This window comes from Lonchura striata, chromosome 8 (assembly GCF_050655825.1).
Source record: "Lonchura striata isolate lonStrDom1 chromosome 8, ASM5065582v1, whole genome shotgun sequence".
Lineage (NCBI taxonomy): Eukaryota > Metazoa > Chordata > Aves > Passeriformes > Estrildidae > Lonchura > Lonchura striata.
Window position 1 is genome coordinate 17,653,997 of NC_140710.1, and position 15,088 is coordinate 17,669,084.

Genomic DNA, 15,088 nt, shown 5'->3' on the forward strand with positions numbered 1-15,088 from the left:
AAAACTCAGATGCAGAAAGATCTCGGGATTATTACTTAATTAGTTGATGTGCAAAAACCAAAGGGATACTGAGGTGCTGAAATCACAGCTGGCCTGTATTTGTCAACTGCAAATTTTCAAATAAAATTTTTTTTTTAGGTAAATGAATTGCCCTCCAACTCATAACAAGGCAAAAAGGAGTAGCAGATGTGTACGTCCCGCACGTGTGACTCCTGTAAGTAAATCACAACGTGGGCTGGTTGATTGCGAAGTGCCACGCATGCAAGGGGCGTGCCCGGCTTCGGAACGCCGTGCCCGGATCGCCATCGGCCGTGCTCAGCCAGAAGAGCGAGCAGCTGCACAGGCCAGTCCTGCACCCGTGCGCCACAGGGACTCAGATCCAGGCCCAACACGCCCAAGCCAGGCGGGGCCCCGGGGACACCCGGCCCGGCCCGGCCCGGGGCACCTCAGCAGCTGCTGGGGGCGCCCGGCACCGGCTCCTGACACACGCACCCGCGACTATAACTCCCGGCATGCACCAGGGTAGACGGGCAGCCTCGCGCTGGCCGGTCGCGCTGCATGCCGGGTCTCGTAGTTCCAGGAATCCAGGAGCGGCAAATCTACGGCGCCACCCGCTCCCGCCGGCGGAACCCCCACTCACCAGAGCCGGCCACCACCAGAAGACTGAACGGAGGCGTCCGCCGGCCGCGGCGCCTCCTATGCAGGAGCACCAGCGGGACAAGCAGTAAGGAGAGGAGGAGGAGCAGGAGCACGACGACGGGCAGCTCCTCCATGCGCGCCGAGGGCCACCTTTCGCGGAAGCGGCAGAGACACCTCCCCCGTACGGCGGCCGGCGCGGTCCAAACCTCCGCGCGCTCTGAGCGCGGTGGTGGCTCCGGGGGGGACCGGGGGTGACCGGGGCCGCGGGCGGGCGGGGCTCGGCGGGCCCGGGGCGCGGTGGTGCGGCGTGAGGGGCTCCCCGTGTGCCCGCCCGGTGCTCCCCGCGCCTCCCAGCACCCGCTGGCATCTGCGGCTCCCCCGCCGGCGTCCCGGAGCTGCGGAATACCGAGCCGAGCCTGCCCGCCGGGCACGGGCTGCGGGAGCCGGGGGCTCCGTGGCTCGCAGGGATTCCTGCGGGACCATGAATATGCGTATGAATATGGATATGCATATGAATATGCATATGCACTGATGCCGATCCAGGTATGTGTGCTTACATGCAGCTGTAATGTTACACAGCCTACAGTAATGCATAAAATAAAGAACATTAACGTTTCACTGCCTGTCGTGGTTCTAGTTTTCATTCATGGTAATACTTAAGCTTTTCATTTGAGCAAGAAGCGTGGAGCAGTGGATCAGCGCTCTTTCTGCCTCAGTCAGCATCCAGCCTTTGTTGGGAGAAAGCGATGATTCAGCCACTGGGCTGATCTCAGATGTGGCGTGTGTTTGCTAGAAAGAGTAAGCTCCTGCATTTTACGATTAGGAAAGAGTTTGTTCATAATTGTCTTTAAATTACCTGCCAGGGAGCAAGGCCCTCCTCTTGGCCCGTGAACCGGGAGCAGTGAACTCTGGAGCTTTATGGAGAGTTTGATGCTGCTGCTTTGTGGGGTGAGTTGTTGAACACATGAAACGTGACAGCTGTGCACTTGTACCTCAAGTGTACAACCACAACACATCAAACACAGTGCAATTCTGCATCAGCCTGCTATGGTTTCTCTGGCTGTTTTTTCCCCCCTCTTACTCCTGAACAAATTGGACTTTTTGTATCCCTACCAGCCTTGGAAACTTAATATTTCTCTCTCATTTTTAACAAAGATTTGTGGATTCCAATGGTTATTGTATGTCATATGAGTAAAAGATACAAGCTCCACCAATCCTTCGGCAACTTAGGATCTGAAGTGAGTCTTTGTGATTCATGCTTCACAGCTCTACAGATTATGTTTTTTTCTTTATGTTACGGTAACATATAATTTTGCACATGCTTTAAGCAGAGAGTATTAAAAACAGTATTACCATGGTAAGCTTCTCTTCCACCCAAATGAGTAACCTCACAAAATTATCTCACTGCCTAGTCATTACTGACATGTGGAAGCAACAAGGTTTTAATTAAAAGTTCTTTGGATGATGCATAAATTTCCAAAATTCACTTTGATTTCCATTTAATTAGCTATGTAAAACTAATAAGTAGGGACAATAGAGGTGCAAGTCAATGACAGAAGAAAGTACTAGAATACCTTTTCAGACATAAACTACTAGGTTAAAACAAGACAGTAAATTCTATAGACAATTCAAATACTAATTTTGTCTATGGTTATCTTTTCCCCACTTGTAGTCTCTTCAATGAAAATAAACGATGTAGAATTTATCCCAGTTGCCACAGCAGGTGTAGCTAGCAATTGTTTTATTTAAGGTGGGTTTTTTTCAAGACTTCTCAAGATCTTTTCTCTTCTTTTTTCCTACTATAAATGTTAAAGAACTGCTTTTTATTAGGCATTTGATTACAAGAAACAGTCCTGGAAACTCAGCAGTAGATATTAATATAAAAAGTTTCAACTTCTTTTCTCCTTTTCATGGTATTTATTCTATATATACATACTTTCCCTTCTAATACAGAATTCTTGTGTAAATGCATTTGGTGAAATTAATGAGAAACTGACCTAAAACCAGGGAAGTTGGAAGGCATTTAAAAATAAGAGGAAAAAATTAGAGTGATGCAGACCTGTTATTTGGAGTAGACAGTTTCTTGGATGCAAAGGTTTTAACTTTCAAGGAGTCTAAAAATCTAAGCAGTGAGTTTGCCTCATAAACTCCTACAGCTTGTGCTTGAAGTCTGCTAATTCATTGTTCAGTTTGCAAGAGTAGGAGATGTAGTTTTCAAGTAGTAGCCACAGAAGATTGCAAGTTTTGAGGGAGGATTCACAATTTGCTAAGATTGGTTAAAATAACTAAAGACTAAGGCAACAGTCTGATACCTAGTTGCAATAAAGTTTTGTGGATTTTTTTTTTTCCTTTGTGAAAACTGAACAGAGGTCTTTTTCAGTGTAACACTGCTAATCCTGCCTTTTCTTAGTAGGACTTATATGTATTTGTGTTTTTTCATCGTGGCAACTCCCTGCTCCCTTGATACCATGTTCTGGACCTGGGAGCCTTCAGTGCAACAACTGTTAGCAGTCCTGAAGAAAGCAGGTTGCTGTCTACTCCTCCAGGTGTGTGCTGAACGCTTGGCCATGATTCCAGTCGGGGAAATGCCTTGAGAAATCTTCATCTCAGCTGTGTTAGCTAAGCAAGGTGAAGCAGGTGAAGTACAGGGTTTCCATGAGGAAGGCAGTGATTAATTCTGCATTCTGTTCTCCAGTCTGCAAAAGCACTGATACTGTGAGTGAGTGAGTGACCTGCCTGTCTGGGAGGAAGTGGTGCACTTGGTCTGAAAAGTCATTCGACAGAAAGTGATGCAGCTGCAGAGGCTGCCTCTGACACCTCTGCTACTGATGCAGGAAGTTAGCTTTGAACATTTCTGAAGGAGAAATGAACCATCACTTGTTCTAAATAATTGGTCACTGTTATCCAGCTCTGTAACTCTTGAATAGGAAAAAATAGGTACAATATTTTTATCATGTACCACTTGTGAGACAATGTTCCAAAGAAAGATGTGCTGCTCTCCTTTTAAACGTGAATATTCTCTGTGGAAGCCTCCTGCTGCCTGGGGTGCAGGTCTGCTTTGAAAGTTACACTGCTGGGCACTAAAGGGAACTGAGCGAAGCTCGCTCTTTGTGTTTCAGATTCTTTTGTCTCCAACAGGAAAGGCTGTAATTGGAATATAAATAAAACCATTTTTTCCCCTGAAATGAAATGTAGACAGCTTTGGCTATCTGGCAGTAATTCACTTTCTGAGTTTCCACCTGTAAGTGTTCTAACTCTTAACTGTTAAACAAGAACCTTTCCATTCAATTGAAATACACCTTGTATTCATGATTTCTTAACTTGCACTTTGAATACTTGTGACATTTGGGTTTTTTTTTTCCTTCTAATTACAGGTTCTAAAATTACACCTACGAAAAGCAGTGAGTGTACTGTTGTTTTCTAAAATGAGGTCATTTTTTCTTGTTTTGGCTTAGAGTGCAGCTCCACAAACAGTTGCATCAGCACTACTGATGAGTAAACTAGCAAAATGGTAGAACAATTGGATGAGAAAAAGGACAGGAATCACTTGGGCTTTGCTACTGGAAAAGATTGTAATGTAGAACCATTTATCATGTTAAACTGCAGTAATTCATTTAAATGTATCTAAATATTATTCATAGTTTCTGCATGATATTTTCATAGAAGTGATTTGTAAGAACAGATACCTTACATAAGTAAACTTGATTTTTTTTTTTTTTTTCTGGAAGCAATTATTTATTTGTATGAGCTTATGGTGTTTTTAGAAACACTTTGAGAAGTGGTATGCTTTTTGATTAGACAAAACCTGAAGACTTCTAAGTGGGTTCTTCTTTAGTATTAGAAATGCAAACTGCATCTGGAAGACTCTAGAAGAGCAGTAACATACTAAATGTTGTAATAAGTTCTGTGGTCAGGAAAGAAAGGTATTTTTAAATTAATCAGTGGAATAGACTATTTGGGATCAACTGGAGACAAGCTGCTGGCTGATCTCACTTGAAGGAAAAATTAGAATGTTATCAGAGCCAGTCTGTGGCAAGATTTGTCCCTTTAGACAGCTGCTAATTTCAATCACTTTGGGCCAAGTGCAGTTACACTTTCTTATGAGTCATTAGAATTAAAGGAATGTAATCTTAGAAGTCCTGATTTGTATTTGCAATCAATAACAGCTGTAATATTTATGTTAACATTACAGTTAATGCTGTGCTTCCTGGTATAAGAGCACTTCTCATATGTATTTGAGTCTCTTTTGTTTAGATGTAAAAATTCAGCACTTGCAAACACTTAAACAATGCTTGTGCTAGATTCCAAAAAAGTAGAACCAAATTCCTAAAATAATAAGACTTATTCCATATTAAAAACTTTTAAAACTTTTTATTTTTTCCCATTCCCATTTGCTTTTCTTTACATTTTAATTTTCAGGCATAGACAGCAAAGTAGTTGTGAGTTTACATCAGCTCAATAAATGAGGTATCCTTCACTACTACATTTCCCTCTTGTTGGCAATGTCAAGTTTTCTGAATACAGTTGTTAGAAGTAGGAGAGTAGGTTGTTTTTAGAAATTTGTTTGGGTCTAAATACCATGTATTAATTTAGTATCAAAGTAGCAATTTGTAAGGAGAATATTTTTCTCTTACAGTCATGAGCCACACTGCCAGCCAATGTTTCTTTAACCTGCTACATCTGAGAGTGTGTCTGGAGGGCTGGTGCATGTGGCTTTGATGACACAAGGTGTTGTAACCATTTGGGTGCATTCTGGGTGTGCTTTTATGAAGCAGAAACTTTTGTAGTAGACAGCACTGAAATTGCATCATGCAACTCGTAATTTCTGGGTAGTGTGTTCAGGAAGCAGTCCCTGTAACATAATGTAAAATAATGCTCTTCTGTCTGTTCAAGAGGCCAGGAGAAAGAGACTGCTGTTTCACTCCTTAAAAATACTGAGTGCCCTGGAGGTCACTTGGGTGCCTCAGGCGACTTGGCCTATAAAAATAAAGCCTTTTTTAAAAACACACCTAAAAATAGATTTGAAGTCTATTTTTAATCTCCTGGAAATCTGCTTTCTGATCTGTAATGTTAAATGAAACTTGCAGGATACTTGAGGGTTAGGATGTAGGATTCTCTACCTATTCACTGCTGCTTTTTGACTGGGGTTTTCCTGAGCTTGCCATGAAAGCATCTGTAAGGTTGATGAAGAGAAATGCACATTGGTTTAGCCTTTCCTGGGTTCCTGCTGTAAGAAAACGTGACCACTGCTTGTGCAGGGAGATAGATGAGACCAAGCTATCAGCTTGTGTTGGGTGCACAGCTTTTCCTTTCTCTGAAACCCAGGCAGCTGTGGGGCTGCTGCTGCTGTCACAGCTCTGGCTTTGAGTGCCCAGCCCTCAGCACTCTTAGGCTTGAGGAGAGGGCATCTCATCCTTCTGTGTTCTCTCCCCTGCCTCCTTATGAGCATGCAAAATGCAGCAGAACTGACACCCTTCTCTGCAAGGAAATGCTACTCAGTTGAAAGTGAGGATAATTTTCTGAGCTGTTTAGGGTTCTAAAGGTCTAGCAATGGATTAATGTCATGCTGGACTTGAAATAACAGGTCATATTAAAAGAGAAGGGAAGATGTCTTCTGGTTTTACTCTACACTGTATTTCATGTTCTTTTCCTTCCATTTATTTTCCATCTTTTATTCATGCAGTTGTGTTTAAAAATATATAATTTGTTGACTATTGCTTTGGGGATGTTGCCAGGTATGGCTGTGGATTTAGGGATTTGATCTATTTAAGTACTATTTAAATCAATTGAATGTAATGACTCCACTAGCTCTCAATGGAGATAAAGTGAATTCTTTGCAGAGTTTGCAAGGGCTGCCAAAGGTATCTCAGTGTTGTAATTTCTGTATATTTGTGTATAATACTTGGGAGACAAAATATTATGATTTCAAAATATGAAATTCTTTTTTTTCTTCTATCTGTTTAGTTAAAATATGTAAGGTATCAACCATAGGAAACCCTGTTAAGAAAAAGCTGACACAGTCTAAAGTCCAGCTATTGCCAACATAATTTGCCCTCTGCACTGTACTTTACCGGTTTTAATTATGTGATAAGATTTAAAAACAGATATGCCTCACATTTTCTTCATCAACCACAGGTGATGTGTAATACTATTCTCTCTCTGTTTGACAGTACAAGAAAAGAATGTCCTTGCCTTTATTACAGTTTTAATGAATGCTAGGAAATTATAAACCATTTGCATTAGCTACTGTGAATTTAATGTGTCGTTGAGGTGTCAAGAGAGTTAGTTGGTCGACTCCAGTGCCTGTGAATTAAACAGTGATAATGAGACAATTGCTTAGAGTTAAGTTATGGTATTAATTATTTAGCTGACTTGTGATTAATATATTACTGAAAAGAAAAAACTTTATACATTTGGAAACACAAGCTTTATGTCAGCTTCCAATTTACTAATACTGACTAAAATAAATAATATAAATAATTTCCAAAAAAGAAAGTTTACATGTGATTTCATACTCTTTTTAGAATACTTTGAAGAAAAATAGTTTTTGATTGTACGTTTGTGTTGGAGGACTGGTACTATTGTAAATACAAGCAATTGTTAAATAGCTAATAGTCAATCCAAGAGGTTGTATAAATCCTGATGATGATGATTATTATTATCATTGCTATTATTTAATTGATGATATTATTTAATATGAATTGTTTGTAACTATAATCACCTTTAAAGAGTACTGTACACAGAAAAGAAAAACCAGGTTGGTTCCAAGTGAAACTGAGGATTGCATATGTGTGGAGTACAGTGTGGGCAGAACGCACCTGACCTGGCACTGCAGAAGGTGGCATTGGACTGCAGTGTTTTGGTCTGTGTATGTGCAGCTACAGTTGTCCAACATACCTTTAATTGTAAAGTTTCCACTTTCAGTGGTGAGATTCCTGTTTCCACTGGAGCATAATTTCCAAATAGAACAAGAGGACATCTCCACAGGCACTCCAGATGTGTAATGTCCCTTATTCAGCAAATCAGATGAGCAGGTGTTGAAATGCTGGTTCTTTGAGCAGTCCCAGTGGAGTTATCACAGAAAAATGTGTATGTTTACAACAAAATAAAAGGAAATGGACAACAATGAAAAAGCTACAACCATGATGTTCTAATTTGTGTATGTCACAATGCAATTTTTCTGCAATTTATTCAGTTAGACAATCTATTTGGTGCAATTCACAAAGTGACTGTTCAAATCCACTTATCATGTTTGCATGATATATTTTCATGGTGAAACTCTTCCACCTTAGCTTTTTTAAATCAATCTATCAATCTATCTATCTATCTATCTATCTATCTATCTCTCTCTCTATATATATATATATATCTCACATACAGAATTAGGATTAATTTTGTATTTTCTTTATTTTTAGGTATTCTTGGGTTTTGTAGTCAATATTTTTCTGGTATTTGTCTAATCAGTAAGGTATGGTGTTGAAAAGTGTCATTGGAAGTAGAAGCCTAAAAAAAATTCTTCACTTGATTTGAAAGGCAAGCTTTCTTTCTGTACATTAGCACTGCTGTATTTAATGTAGTTTCTTGTCTTTTTGTATGTTTTTACCAGGACTGCTGTCTTAAATCTTAGATTTGAAAGAACATTATAGAGCATTTTGTCCTTCCTATGACTAGAATTGTAAAAAGGAACATGTCTGTATGAATTAATATACAGAACAAGGCCTTGGGAGGGGAATTACTACAGCTTCTGATATCAGTGCTGACTAACAGTTAAACCCTAGGTAAGAATCTGTAATAGTGCCAATGCAAAATTAGAAAATAATCACAATATTAACAAGTAGCTGTGCTAAAAGCGGGGTCTTTGCTAGAATTCATAATTAGTAATAAAGGAATAATGAATAATACATTTTGGATCTCCTAAACTGACAAAATCAAGACATAAATTATATTTACTTTTGAAACAATATATGACACCACTTTAATATCCCCAAATATGAAATTTAAAAGTTTTAATATTTAAGAATTATAGATTTTGAAATCACATTCTCTGAAAAAATTATAATTATTACAAATACTATTGACTGCTGCTTTTGAGAACTATGTGGAAAACAATTTCTTGCTTTCTTATTCAGTTTTTAAAATTTGATTTCTACAGCATTTAGACATATATAAAGTGAATATAGAGCAGGTTTTGTTGTTTCCTTGTGTCATCAAGCAATTTTCCTTCCTTGTTTCCTCAAGGCTTTCACAGATCAAGAGAAGATAAAAAAAATCACTAAACATGATAGAAAGTTTTTGGAAAAATCTGAAAAAAATTGATAGAGTATTCAGAGGGAATTATTGTCCGAAGAAGCTACTTGACCTGTTCAGGCTAACACATCTGCCATTAAAATATCCTTACCAACCATTCTTTCCCTGCTGTGGTGTGTGCTGAAGGAGGCACAGTGACACGCTGTGCAGCTGCTGTGGTTGTGCCAAAGTTCAGACTGAGCTAAGCGAGGCTTAGAAGCTATCTTTAGCATACAGATGAGTGATGCCATCCAAAGCACGTGCTCTCTCTTTTTACCTGAAAGTCTGATGCTATCACAAAAAACAAAATACCTTGTATCAACAAGCACTTGTTCTGCACTTGAATTATGCTGATTTTAATTACCAGACAGAATGTTAAAACCCAGATTGCTTTCTGACCCTCTGTATGTTGAATTATTAGGAAACATTTTGTTTGATTTTAGGACTGCTTGGCACTAATTTTATTCTTTCCAATTGTATGCCATTACAAAGTACATATTTTTTAATTTTCTGCTGTTCTGACATTATCAAATTCTAGTCACTACCCTGTTCTCTTGTTGCTAAGAGCCTCAGTTCACAAAGCAAAAGGAAATATGTGCTTGTGAAGAAAAGAATCGGGTTTTCAGAATTCCTCCTGCTGTTTGTGGTGTGCTTCATGTTGGAGATTAGGGAACCAAGAAGTTTTCTAAAATCTCAGAGCTCTCTGGCTTAATCCTTTGGGAATGAAACACTTTCTCTAGACCTTTCTGGTTTGCAGATCCCAAAGATGCACCCAGTAGCTTTGTTTACTGAAGAGCCAAGGACATATTTAACAAAGCTGCAGTACTGCCTCCATTATACTCCTTTGTGCAGGCACATCAGAGGGAAGAAAATGCATGGAGCAATGTGAGGTGGACACTGAAGGAAGCCGGGGAGGATAACTGTGGGGAGGAAGAAAATAAAGTGACATAAAAGGAAAACGTGATAGTAAAAATAGAATATAAAGTAGAAGAGGGGGGAAAAAATGGGGAGACAGTGACCTGGAAAAGAAAGAGAGATGGTGTTCCTGTGAATTCTGTGAATAATACTCAGCACATCTGTCTTAATGTGATTTGACATCTTGTCATAATGCTGACATGGTGCATCCATGTAGGGGCTTCTAGTGCAGCATGGTAAGCTCACAATGTCCTTCTTTCAGAGGTCCTCAGTAGCTTCTGGACAGTTATAATCAGGACAATAATACCAATTCAGAGGGTAATGCTGCAGGTGAGGTGTAAATAGATGAAAGAGACAGTGTGTGGTGAGAGACACAAATGGAGAAGACAGAAAAACTGGAAGAAAACTGAAGAAGGGACAGGAAGAGGTTGGTGAACAGACAGCTTTCCAGAAACAAGCCTTTGTTCTCTTACGGACAGTAAATACTACTGGCAGAAATGCTCTCAAGTGGGAGGTGACAGGAGCTGGGAAAGTTCAACTCGCTGACCTCAGATGAAAAATGGAGCATGTGTTTAGAGGGAGTAAACTAAAGCAGGGAAAGTGAAGGTATGTTACTACCTAAAAATGTGGTAGGATATGTTACAGTGACCTGTGCTGGAAAGGTCTGACCCTCGTTCTGCAGCACTCCTCTGGTAGGTGTAGCACAGTGTGCATCAACTCACAAAATGTGTCTGCTGTTTGGAAAGCCAAGATAACACTTTGCCTTCAGGGAAGCATACAGCTCAGCCACTGTTAACTGGGTACCTGCATGATGTTAAAAAAAGCCCAAAGCATACAGATTTGTTCTTTGGTCTATGCAAATTGTTTTTTGGAGAGAGATTTTTTTAGAAATGGAGTAATTTTTTTTTGTTTCCATTCACCATTTTCCTGCTATTTTTCAGGGTTTTTTTAAAAACCAAAATCAAATTCAGTTCCTTTCTTTTCAGTCTCCTCTATTCAGACTTGGGATTTCTGAATTAAATGCTGCAATATTATCTGCCTGCAGTTCCTCTGATTGGACTCCATGGGTGGCCCAAGTAATTTTCAGGCAATGGAGCTGGTTCTTTTCTCACTCACACTGCTATAACTCATTGGCTTCAGTGAAGTTACTCTTGATTCACGGTGTTGTGAAAGAAGAACTGTGCTTGGTCTTTCATATGTTCTTTAATCTCCATGATATTTTTGTTTACATGTATAATTGATTTCCTGGGAATATGTCCTGCTGCTGACAGGTAGACCTAGGAACTTCCTAAGACAGAAATAAATGTAAGCATTTTTTAGGTCACTGAATTCAATCCACTGCTTCTACAACACTATGTTATATAATTTCTTTCATAAACTGCTCAGGCTTTAAACATTCATTAAGATCTATTCTTACTACAGTGGGTAAATTCAGACAGAAATGTCAGTTACATCCTGTATAAATTTAAAACTATAACTGAAATAATCTTCAAATGCTCTAAAAGTATTTTTCTTTCTCACCTATGTCTCACTTTTCAATACAGCAACCATGATAAAGGCTTCATTCTTGGCAGAAGGAGGCTCAGCTCTGGGAAAACACAATTCTGAAATTACAGGCATACTTTGGAAAGGTTACTGTGTACTTTTCTTTCATGGTCACATCCCTCTTGCAGATTTTAGTGGGAGCAGTCATCTGACAACAAATTTTTACCGTACTTGAAGTGCCACTCTGAAAGTTAATTCCAGAAGGAGAAGGGTATGGAACAGGTGTGTACAACTCAGCTGAGGGTAGATTACTGCAGACTTTGACTACTTATCTTGGGCTGCCTTCCAGTTACTACCCTGTTGTAACAAATCCCATCCATTTTATCCAAATTTGCTCTTCATTTATGGAATTAATGGGTTTAATTGACATGAAGTTGAAAATCATCAATATAATCAAGAAGTTGTAATTAAAGAATAGGTGAAAAGCACAGCCCTATTTTTCTCTTACGTAGTACAAATAAGATGATTCAGCAGAAGCCAATAGAATTATGCTGCTACCTGCAAATGCTACAGTGATACCTCCCTGTCCTCCCTACCTTTGCTATGCATATGTGTTGATCTGGAATACACTGCAATTTTTTGCCTTGTGTTGCTAAATCTCTGTTCTGCAGCTCACCTGAGCAGGCCATTGCTAGTACTCCCTTTCTGTTCTTAAGCTTCACTTCAGAAGCTGCCGCTGTTACCGAGGAAAGTTCTTGGCAATTGATATTTAGCAGGGGAAACTGGTTTGCAGCAGCTGGAAGGTGGTGGCTGCACACCACAAGGGAGGGAGGAAGAGGTGTATTAGTTGTGAAAGCCAATGTACAGCAGCCAGTTGGCTGGGATACTGCTCTGGTGGCTCTTTATCCCACCCTTTGGCTACTCTATTTCTGATACAAATAAAGGTGCTCCAGTTGCATCATGTGAGTACAGAAAGCCTTGTACTTGCTGGAAATGCTCAAAGTAACTGTGTGGTCTGTTCATGCAACACTTTGTAGGAGTAGCAGAGCACTCCCTTAATTTTGTTGGCATTACACTGCCTATAGAATATGGGCCTATGGTGTTTGCTCTGAGGTCTCTGGGATTGCTGGACATGGGACATCCAAGGTTGAGACTGCTTGCTGCACGTATGCAATAACATGATGAGATGATTAGATACCAAGAATCCTAGACATACACATTCAAAATCCTAAACATACACAGTTCTCGGAATCTCCCTGGGAAACAATTCTGGTTGGAAAAAGGGACAGACAACCAATCTAAGGCAACCTGGATATGGTAGCTATATCTAACCATGTCTACAGGTCTCCCTTCTAGTGCAATGCCTTTGTGCTTCCCCATAGCTAGTTCTTTATTTGCAAACTTTCTTTGTCAAACGTGTGTGAGGTGCCCTGCTGTATGCTCATGTGGAGAGCAGTTGCCAGTCAGGAATCCTCAGTGCCTCACCATTCTCACCTTTAAAGTCAGCAGCTCTCAACCCAGCACGTGTTATGGGGCTGTTGAAAGAGGCCATTGCCTCTGGTCACGATCTGCTGCGTGCTCAACAACGTGCTGATCTCAGGCCAAGAAGAGAGCAGCGAGGCAGGACAAACTCGTTTCTTTCACCCACACAGCACACCGGGCCAGAGGAATTCTTTGGTAGGCTGTGTGCTACACAGAGAGTCTGGGGAGAGTCTGGTTTGTCTTCTAGATGCTTCCTAACCTGTAAGTGCATAATGGGGATGGGTCGTTTTGAGGCTTAGAGCTCTGATAAGGGGTCTTTGGCAGAGTTACACATTCAGTTTAAGACATTACCACTCTCAAGTGTCTATTTTACTCTGCTGTTAGGTATTACTACACTCTTATGGTGTAGACTCCAGGTTACAGGCTGGCATGTTAAAGTAATACCTACTTTAATTGTTTTACTCTCCTAGAATGATCATGACCTCAGGCAGTTGAGAGAAATCAAATCTTAAAACACAGCAGCTAAATATGCCAGAGCTTGTTGCCCAGAGCCTTTAGCCTTTGCTTCTTAACCATGAGAGAAAAGAGACCTTGCCAGTACCTGCAGGCCTGAGGACAACCATTCATGCCTTTACTTCCACTGCAGGTCCTCTGTCACCCCAGAAGTCCACTGCTTGTCCATATGGAGTACTGGTGTCACTGCAGTTACAACTTAAAAGAGGTATATGTAAAGAAACTTTGAAGTCACTGATACTGTATTAAGCAAAAAGTGAGGGCTGTTCTTTGGAAGGTGAGTTAATGAAGAAAAAATTATCTTGGAATTTTTATAGTTTATGTGATCTTAAAAGTGGTTTATGATCCTACCATGGAGTTCTTAGGATTTCGTGGCTATTCTGATTCACTAAAAAATGCAGATGTAGTAGAAAATAGGTTGAAATATTAATTTATATAAAGAATGATATGACATCAGAGTAAAACATGAGGCTTTAATCTTAATTTCACTAAGAAATTAAGTGAAATTATGGTATTGCTGTCTTTATTTGTCCATCTGTTTTTGAAATGGAAGGAGACTGGAAGCAAGAACGGGATCCCCTTCACTTGTCTGAGGATGCCTCATAAAATTTTCTTAACAAAAATCAATTCAAAAGTTGATCAATCATAAGACACAAGTCTACAAGAAAGCAAACTTTAGTAGTTCCGATGTTTACATAAACACCTGGTAGTTGCTTCATGCCCAGCCATGGATTACGCCAAGCTGGCTGGAAACAGTTAGAGATGCTGGCAGCGTGCCCTGCCCACCTCCCACAGGTTCCCACTTTTGCAGCAGGAATGGCTCAATGCCTCATTAATGAGCTCCTGGGTTTCTGCATTTTGCAGATTGGCACATTAAGGCAAGCCAACATCAGTTTCTATTCAGGCTTAAGCCACAGCATTCCTGCTGTGGGAGATGTCTTGCAAGAGAGATTAGTGTACATATTGGGGTAGATGACTTGTCAGCTGCAGCTTAAACTATAGGGTGAGATGTATATTAGTATCTTCATCATTATTTCGTTAGAGGATAATTTTTAATTTATTAATCAGAAATCATTAATGGAAATGTTGAGGCGGTTTAGGATGTGGATGATAGCAGAATGCCAAGAGGAACGGTCGTGACCATTACATTTTCTAGTTGGTGAAAAACTACATCTATCTATCATATTTAATTTTGTCAGCATAAGTTTGCTTCTGTTTTTCAACACAACAGCTCAAAATATAAAATAAAAAAATTTCATACATCACAGCATTGAACGTAGCAAATAGCAAGTATCGGCAATACCTGTTCTCTCTATGATGGGTGTGTTTCCCATGGCACAGCGCTGTACAGTGCTCCCAAGGAGTGCGTAAATGAATTCCTGGGACACGAACGGTCACGTCAGCATTTTTCCCCTGACATATTTCAGACAACCGGGCTGTGTAAGTGAAAGACACAATGACTAAAATGTCGTTGGAAGGTGACTGACTGGCCTTTATCCTGCCCCAGCACAAACACCACGAACATTCATCCAGCAGCGTTCGTGGTCCCCGCGCCCGCGGTGGCGGCGGTGGCAGCCGGGGTGGCCGGCGGGGCTGGCTGCCCGCGCGGGCGGGGCGGGCCGCGCTGTCACGGGCAGCGCTCGGGGCGCGCGGAGGAGCGCCGGGCCGGGCCGGGCCGGGCCGGGGCTCCCGCGGCTCCCGAGCCCGCTCCGCGCGGCCCCTCGCGGGGGCGGCGGCTCCAGCGCGGGGCGGGCCGGGGGAGGGGCCG

General features: G+C 41.0%; 1 protein-coding gene across 3 annotated transcripts in view; it reads right to left on the reverse strand.

Annotated features, from left to right (window-relative positions):
• The window catches only part of ALG14 (ALG14 UDP-N-acetylglucosaminyltransferase subunit), a 33,917-nt gene extending 19,023 nt beyond the window's left edge, over window positions 1-14,894 (reverse strand). Inside the window, exons 1-2 of one of the 3 annotated variants that reach the window (XR_014957083.1) lie at window positions 14,624-14,894; window positions 641-13,518 (exon numbers count right to left, since the gene is read on the reverse strand). Coding sequence is in view for 2 of the 3 variants with exons in the window: in XM_021525683.4 (XP_021381358.3) it covers window positions 641-773 (133 nt within the window). In the remaining variant the exon portion in view is untranslated. Of the gene's footprint in view, window positions 1-640; window positions 13,519-14,623 lie in introns of those variants that run through there. The other 2 variants (XM_077785459.2, XM_021525683.4) reach the window with 2 other exon arrangements.
• Between the last annotated feature and the right edge of the window lie 194 nt (window positions 14,895-15,088).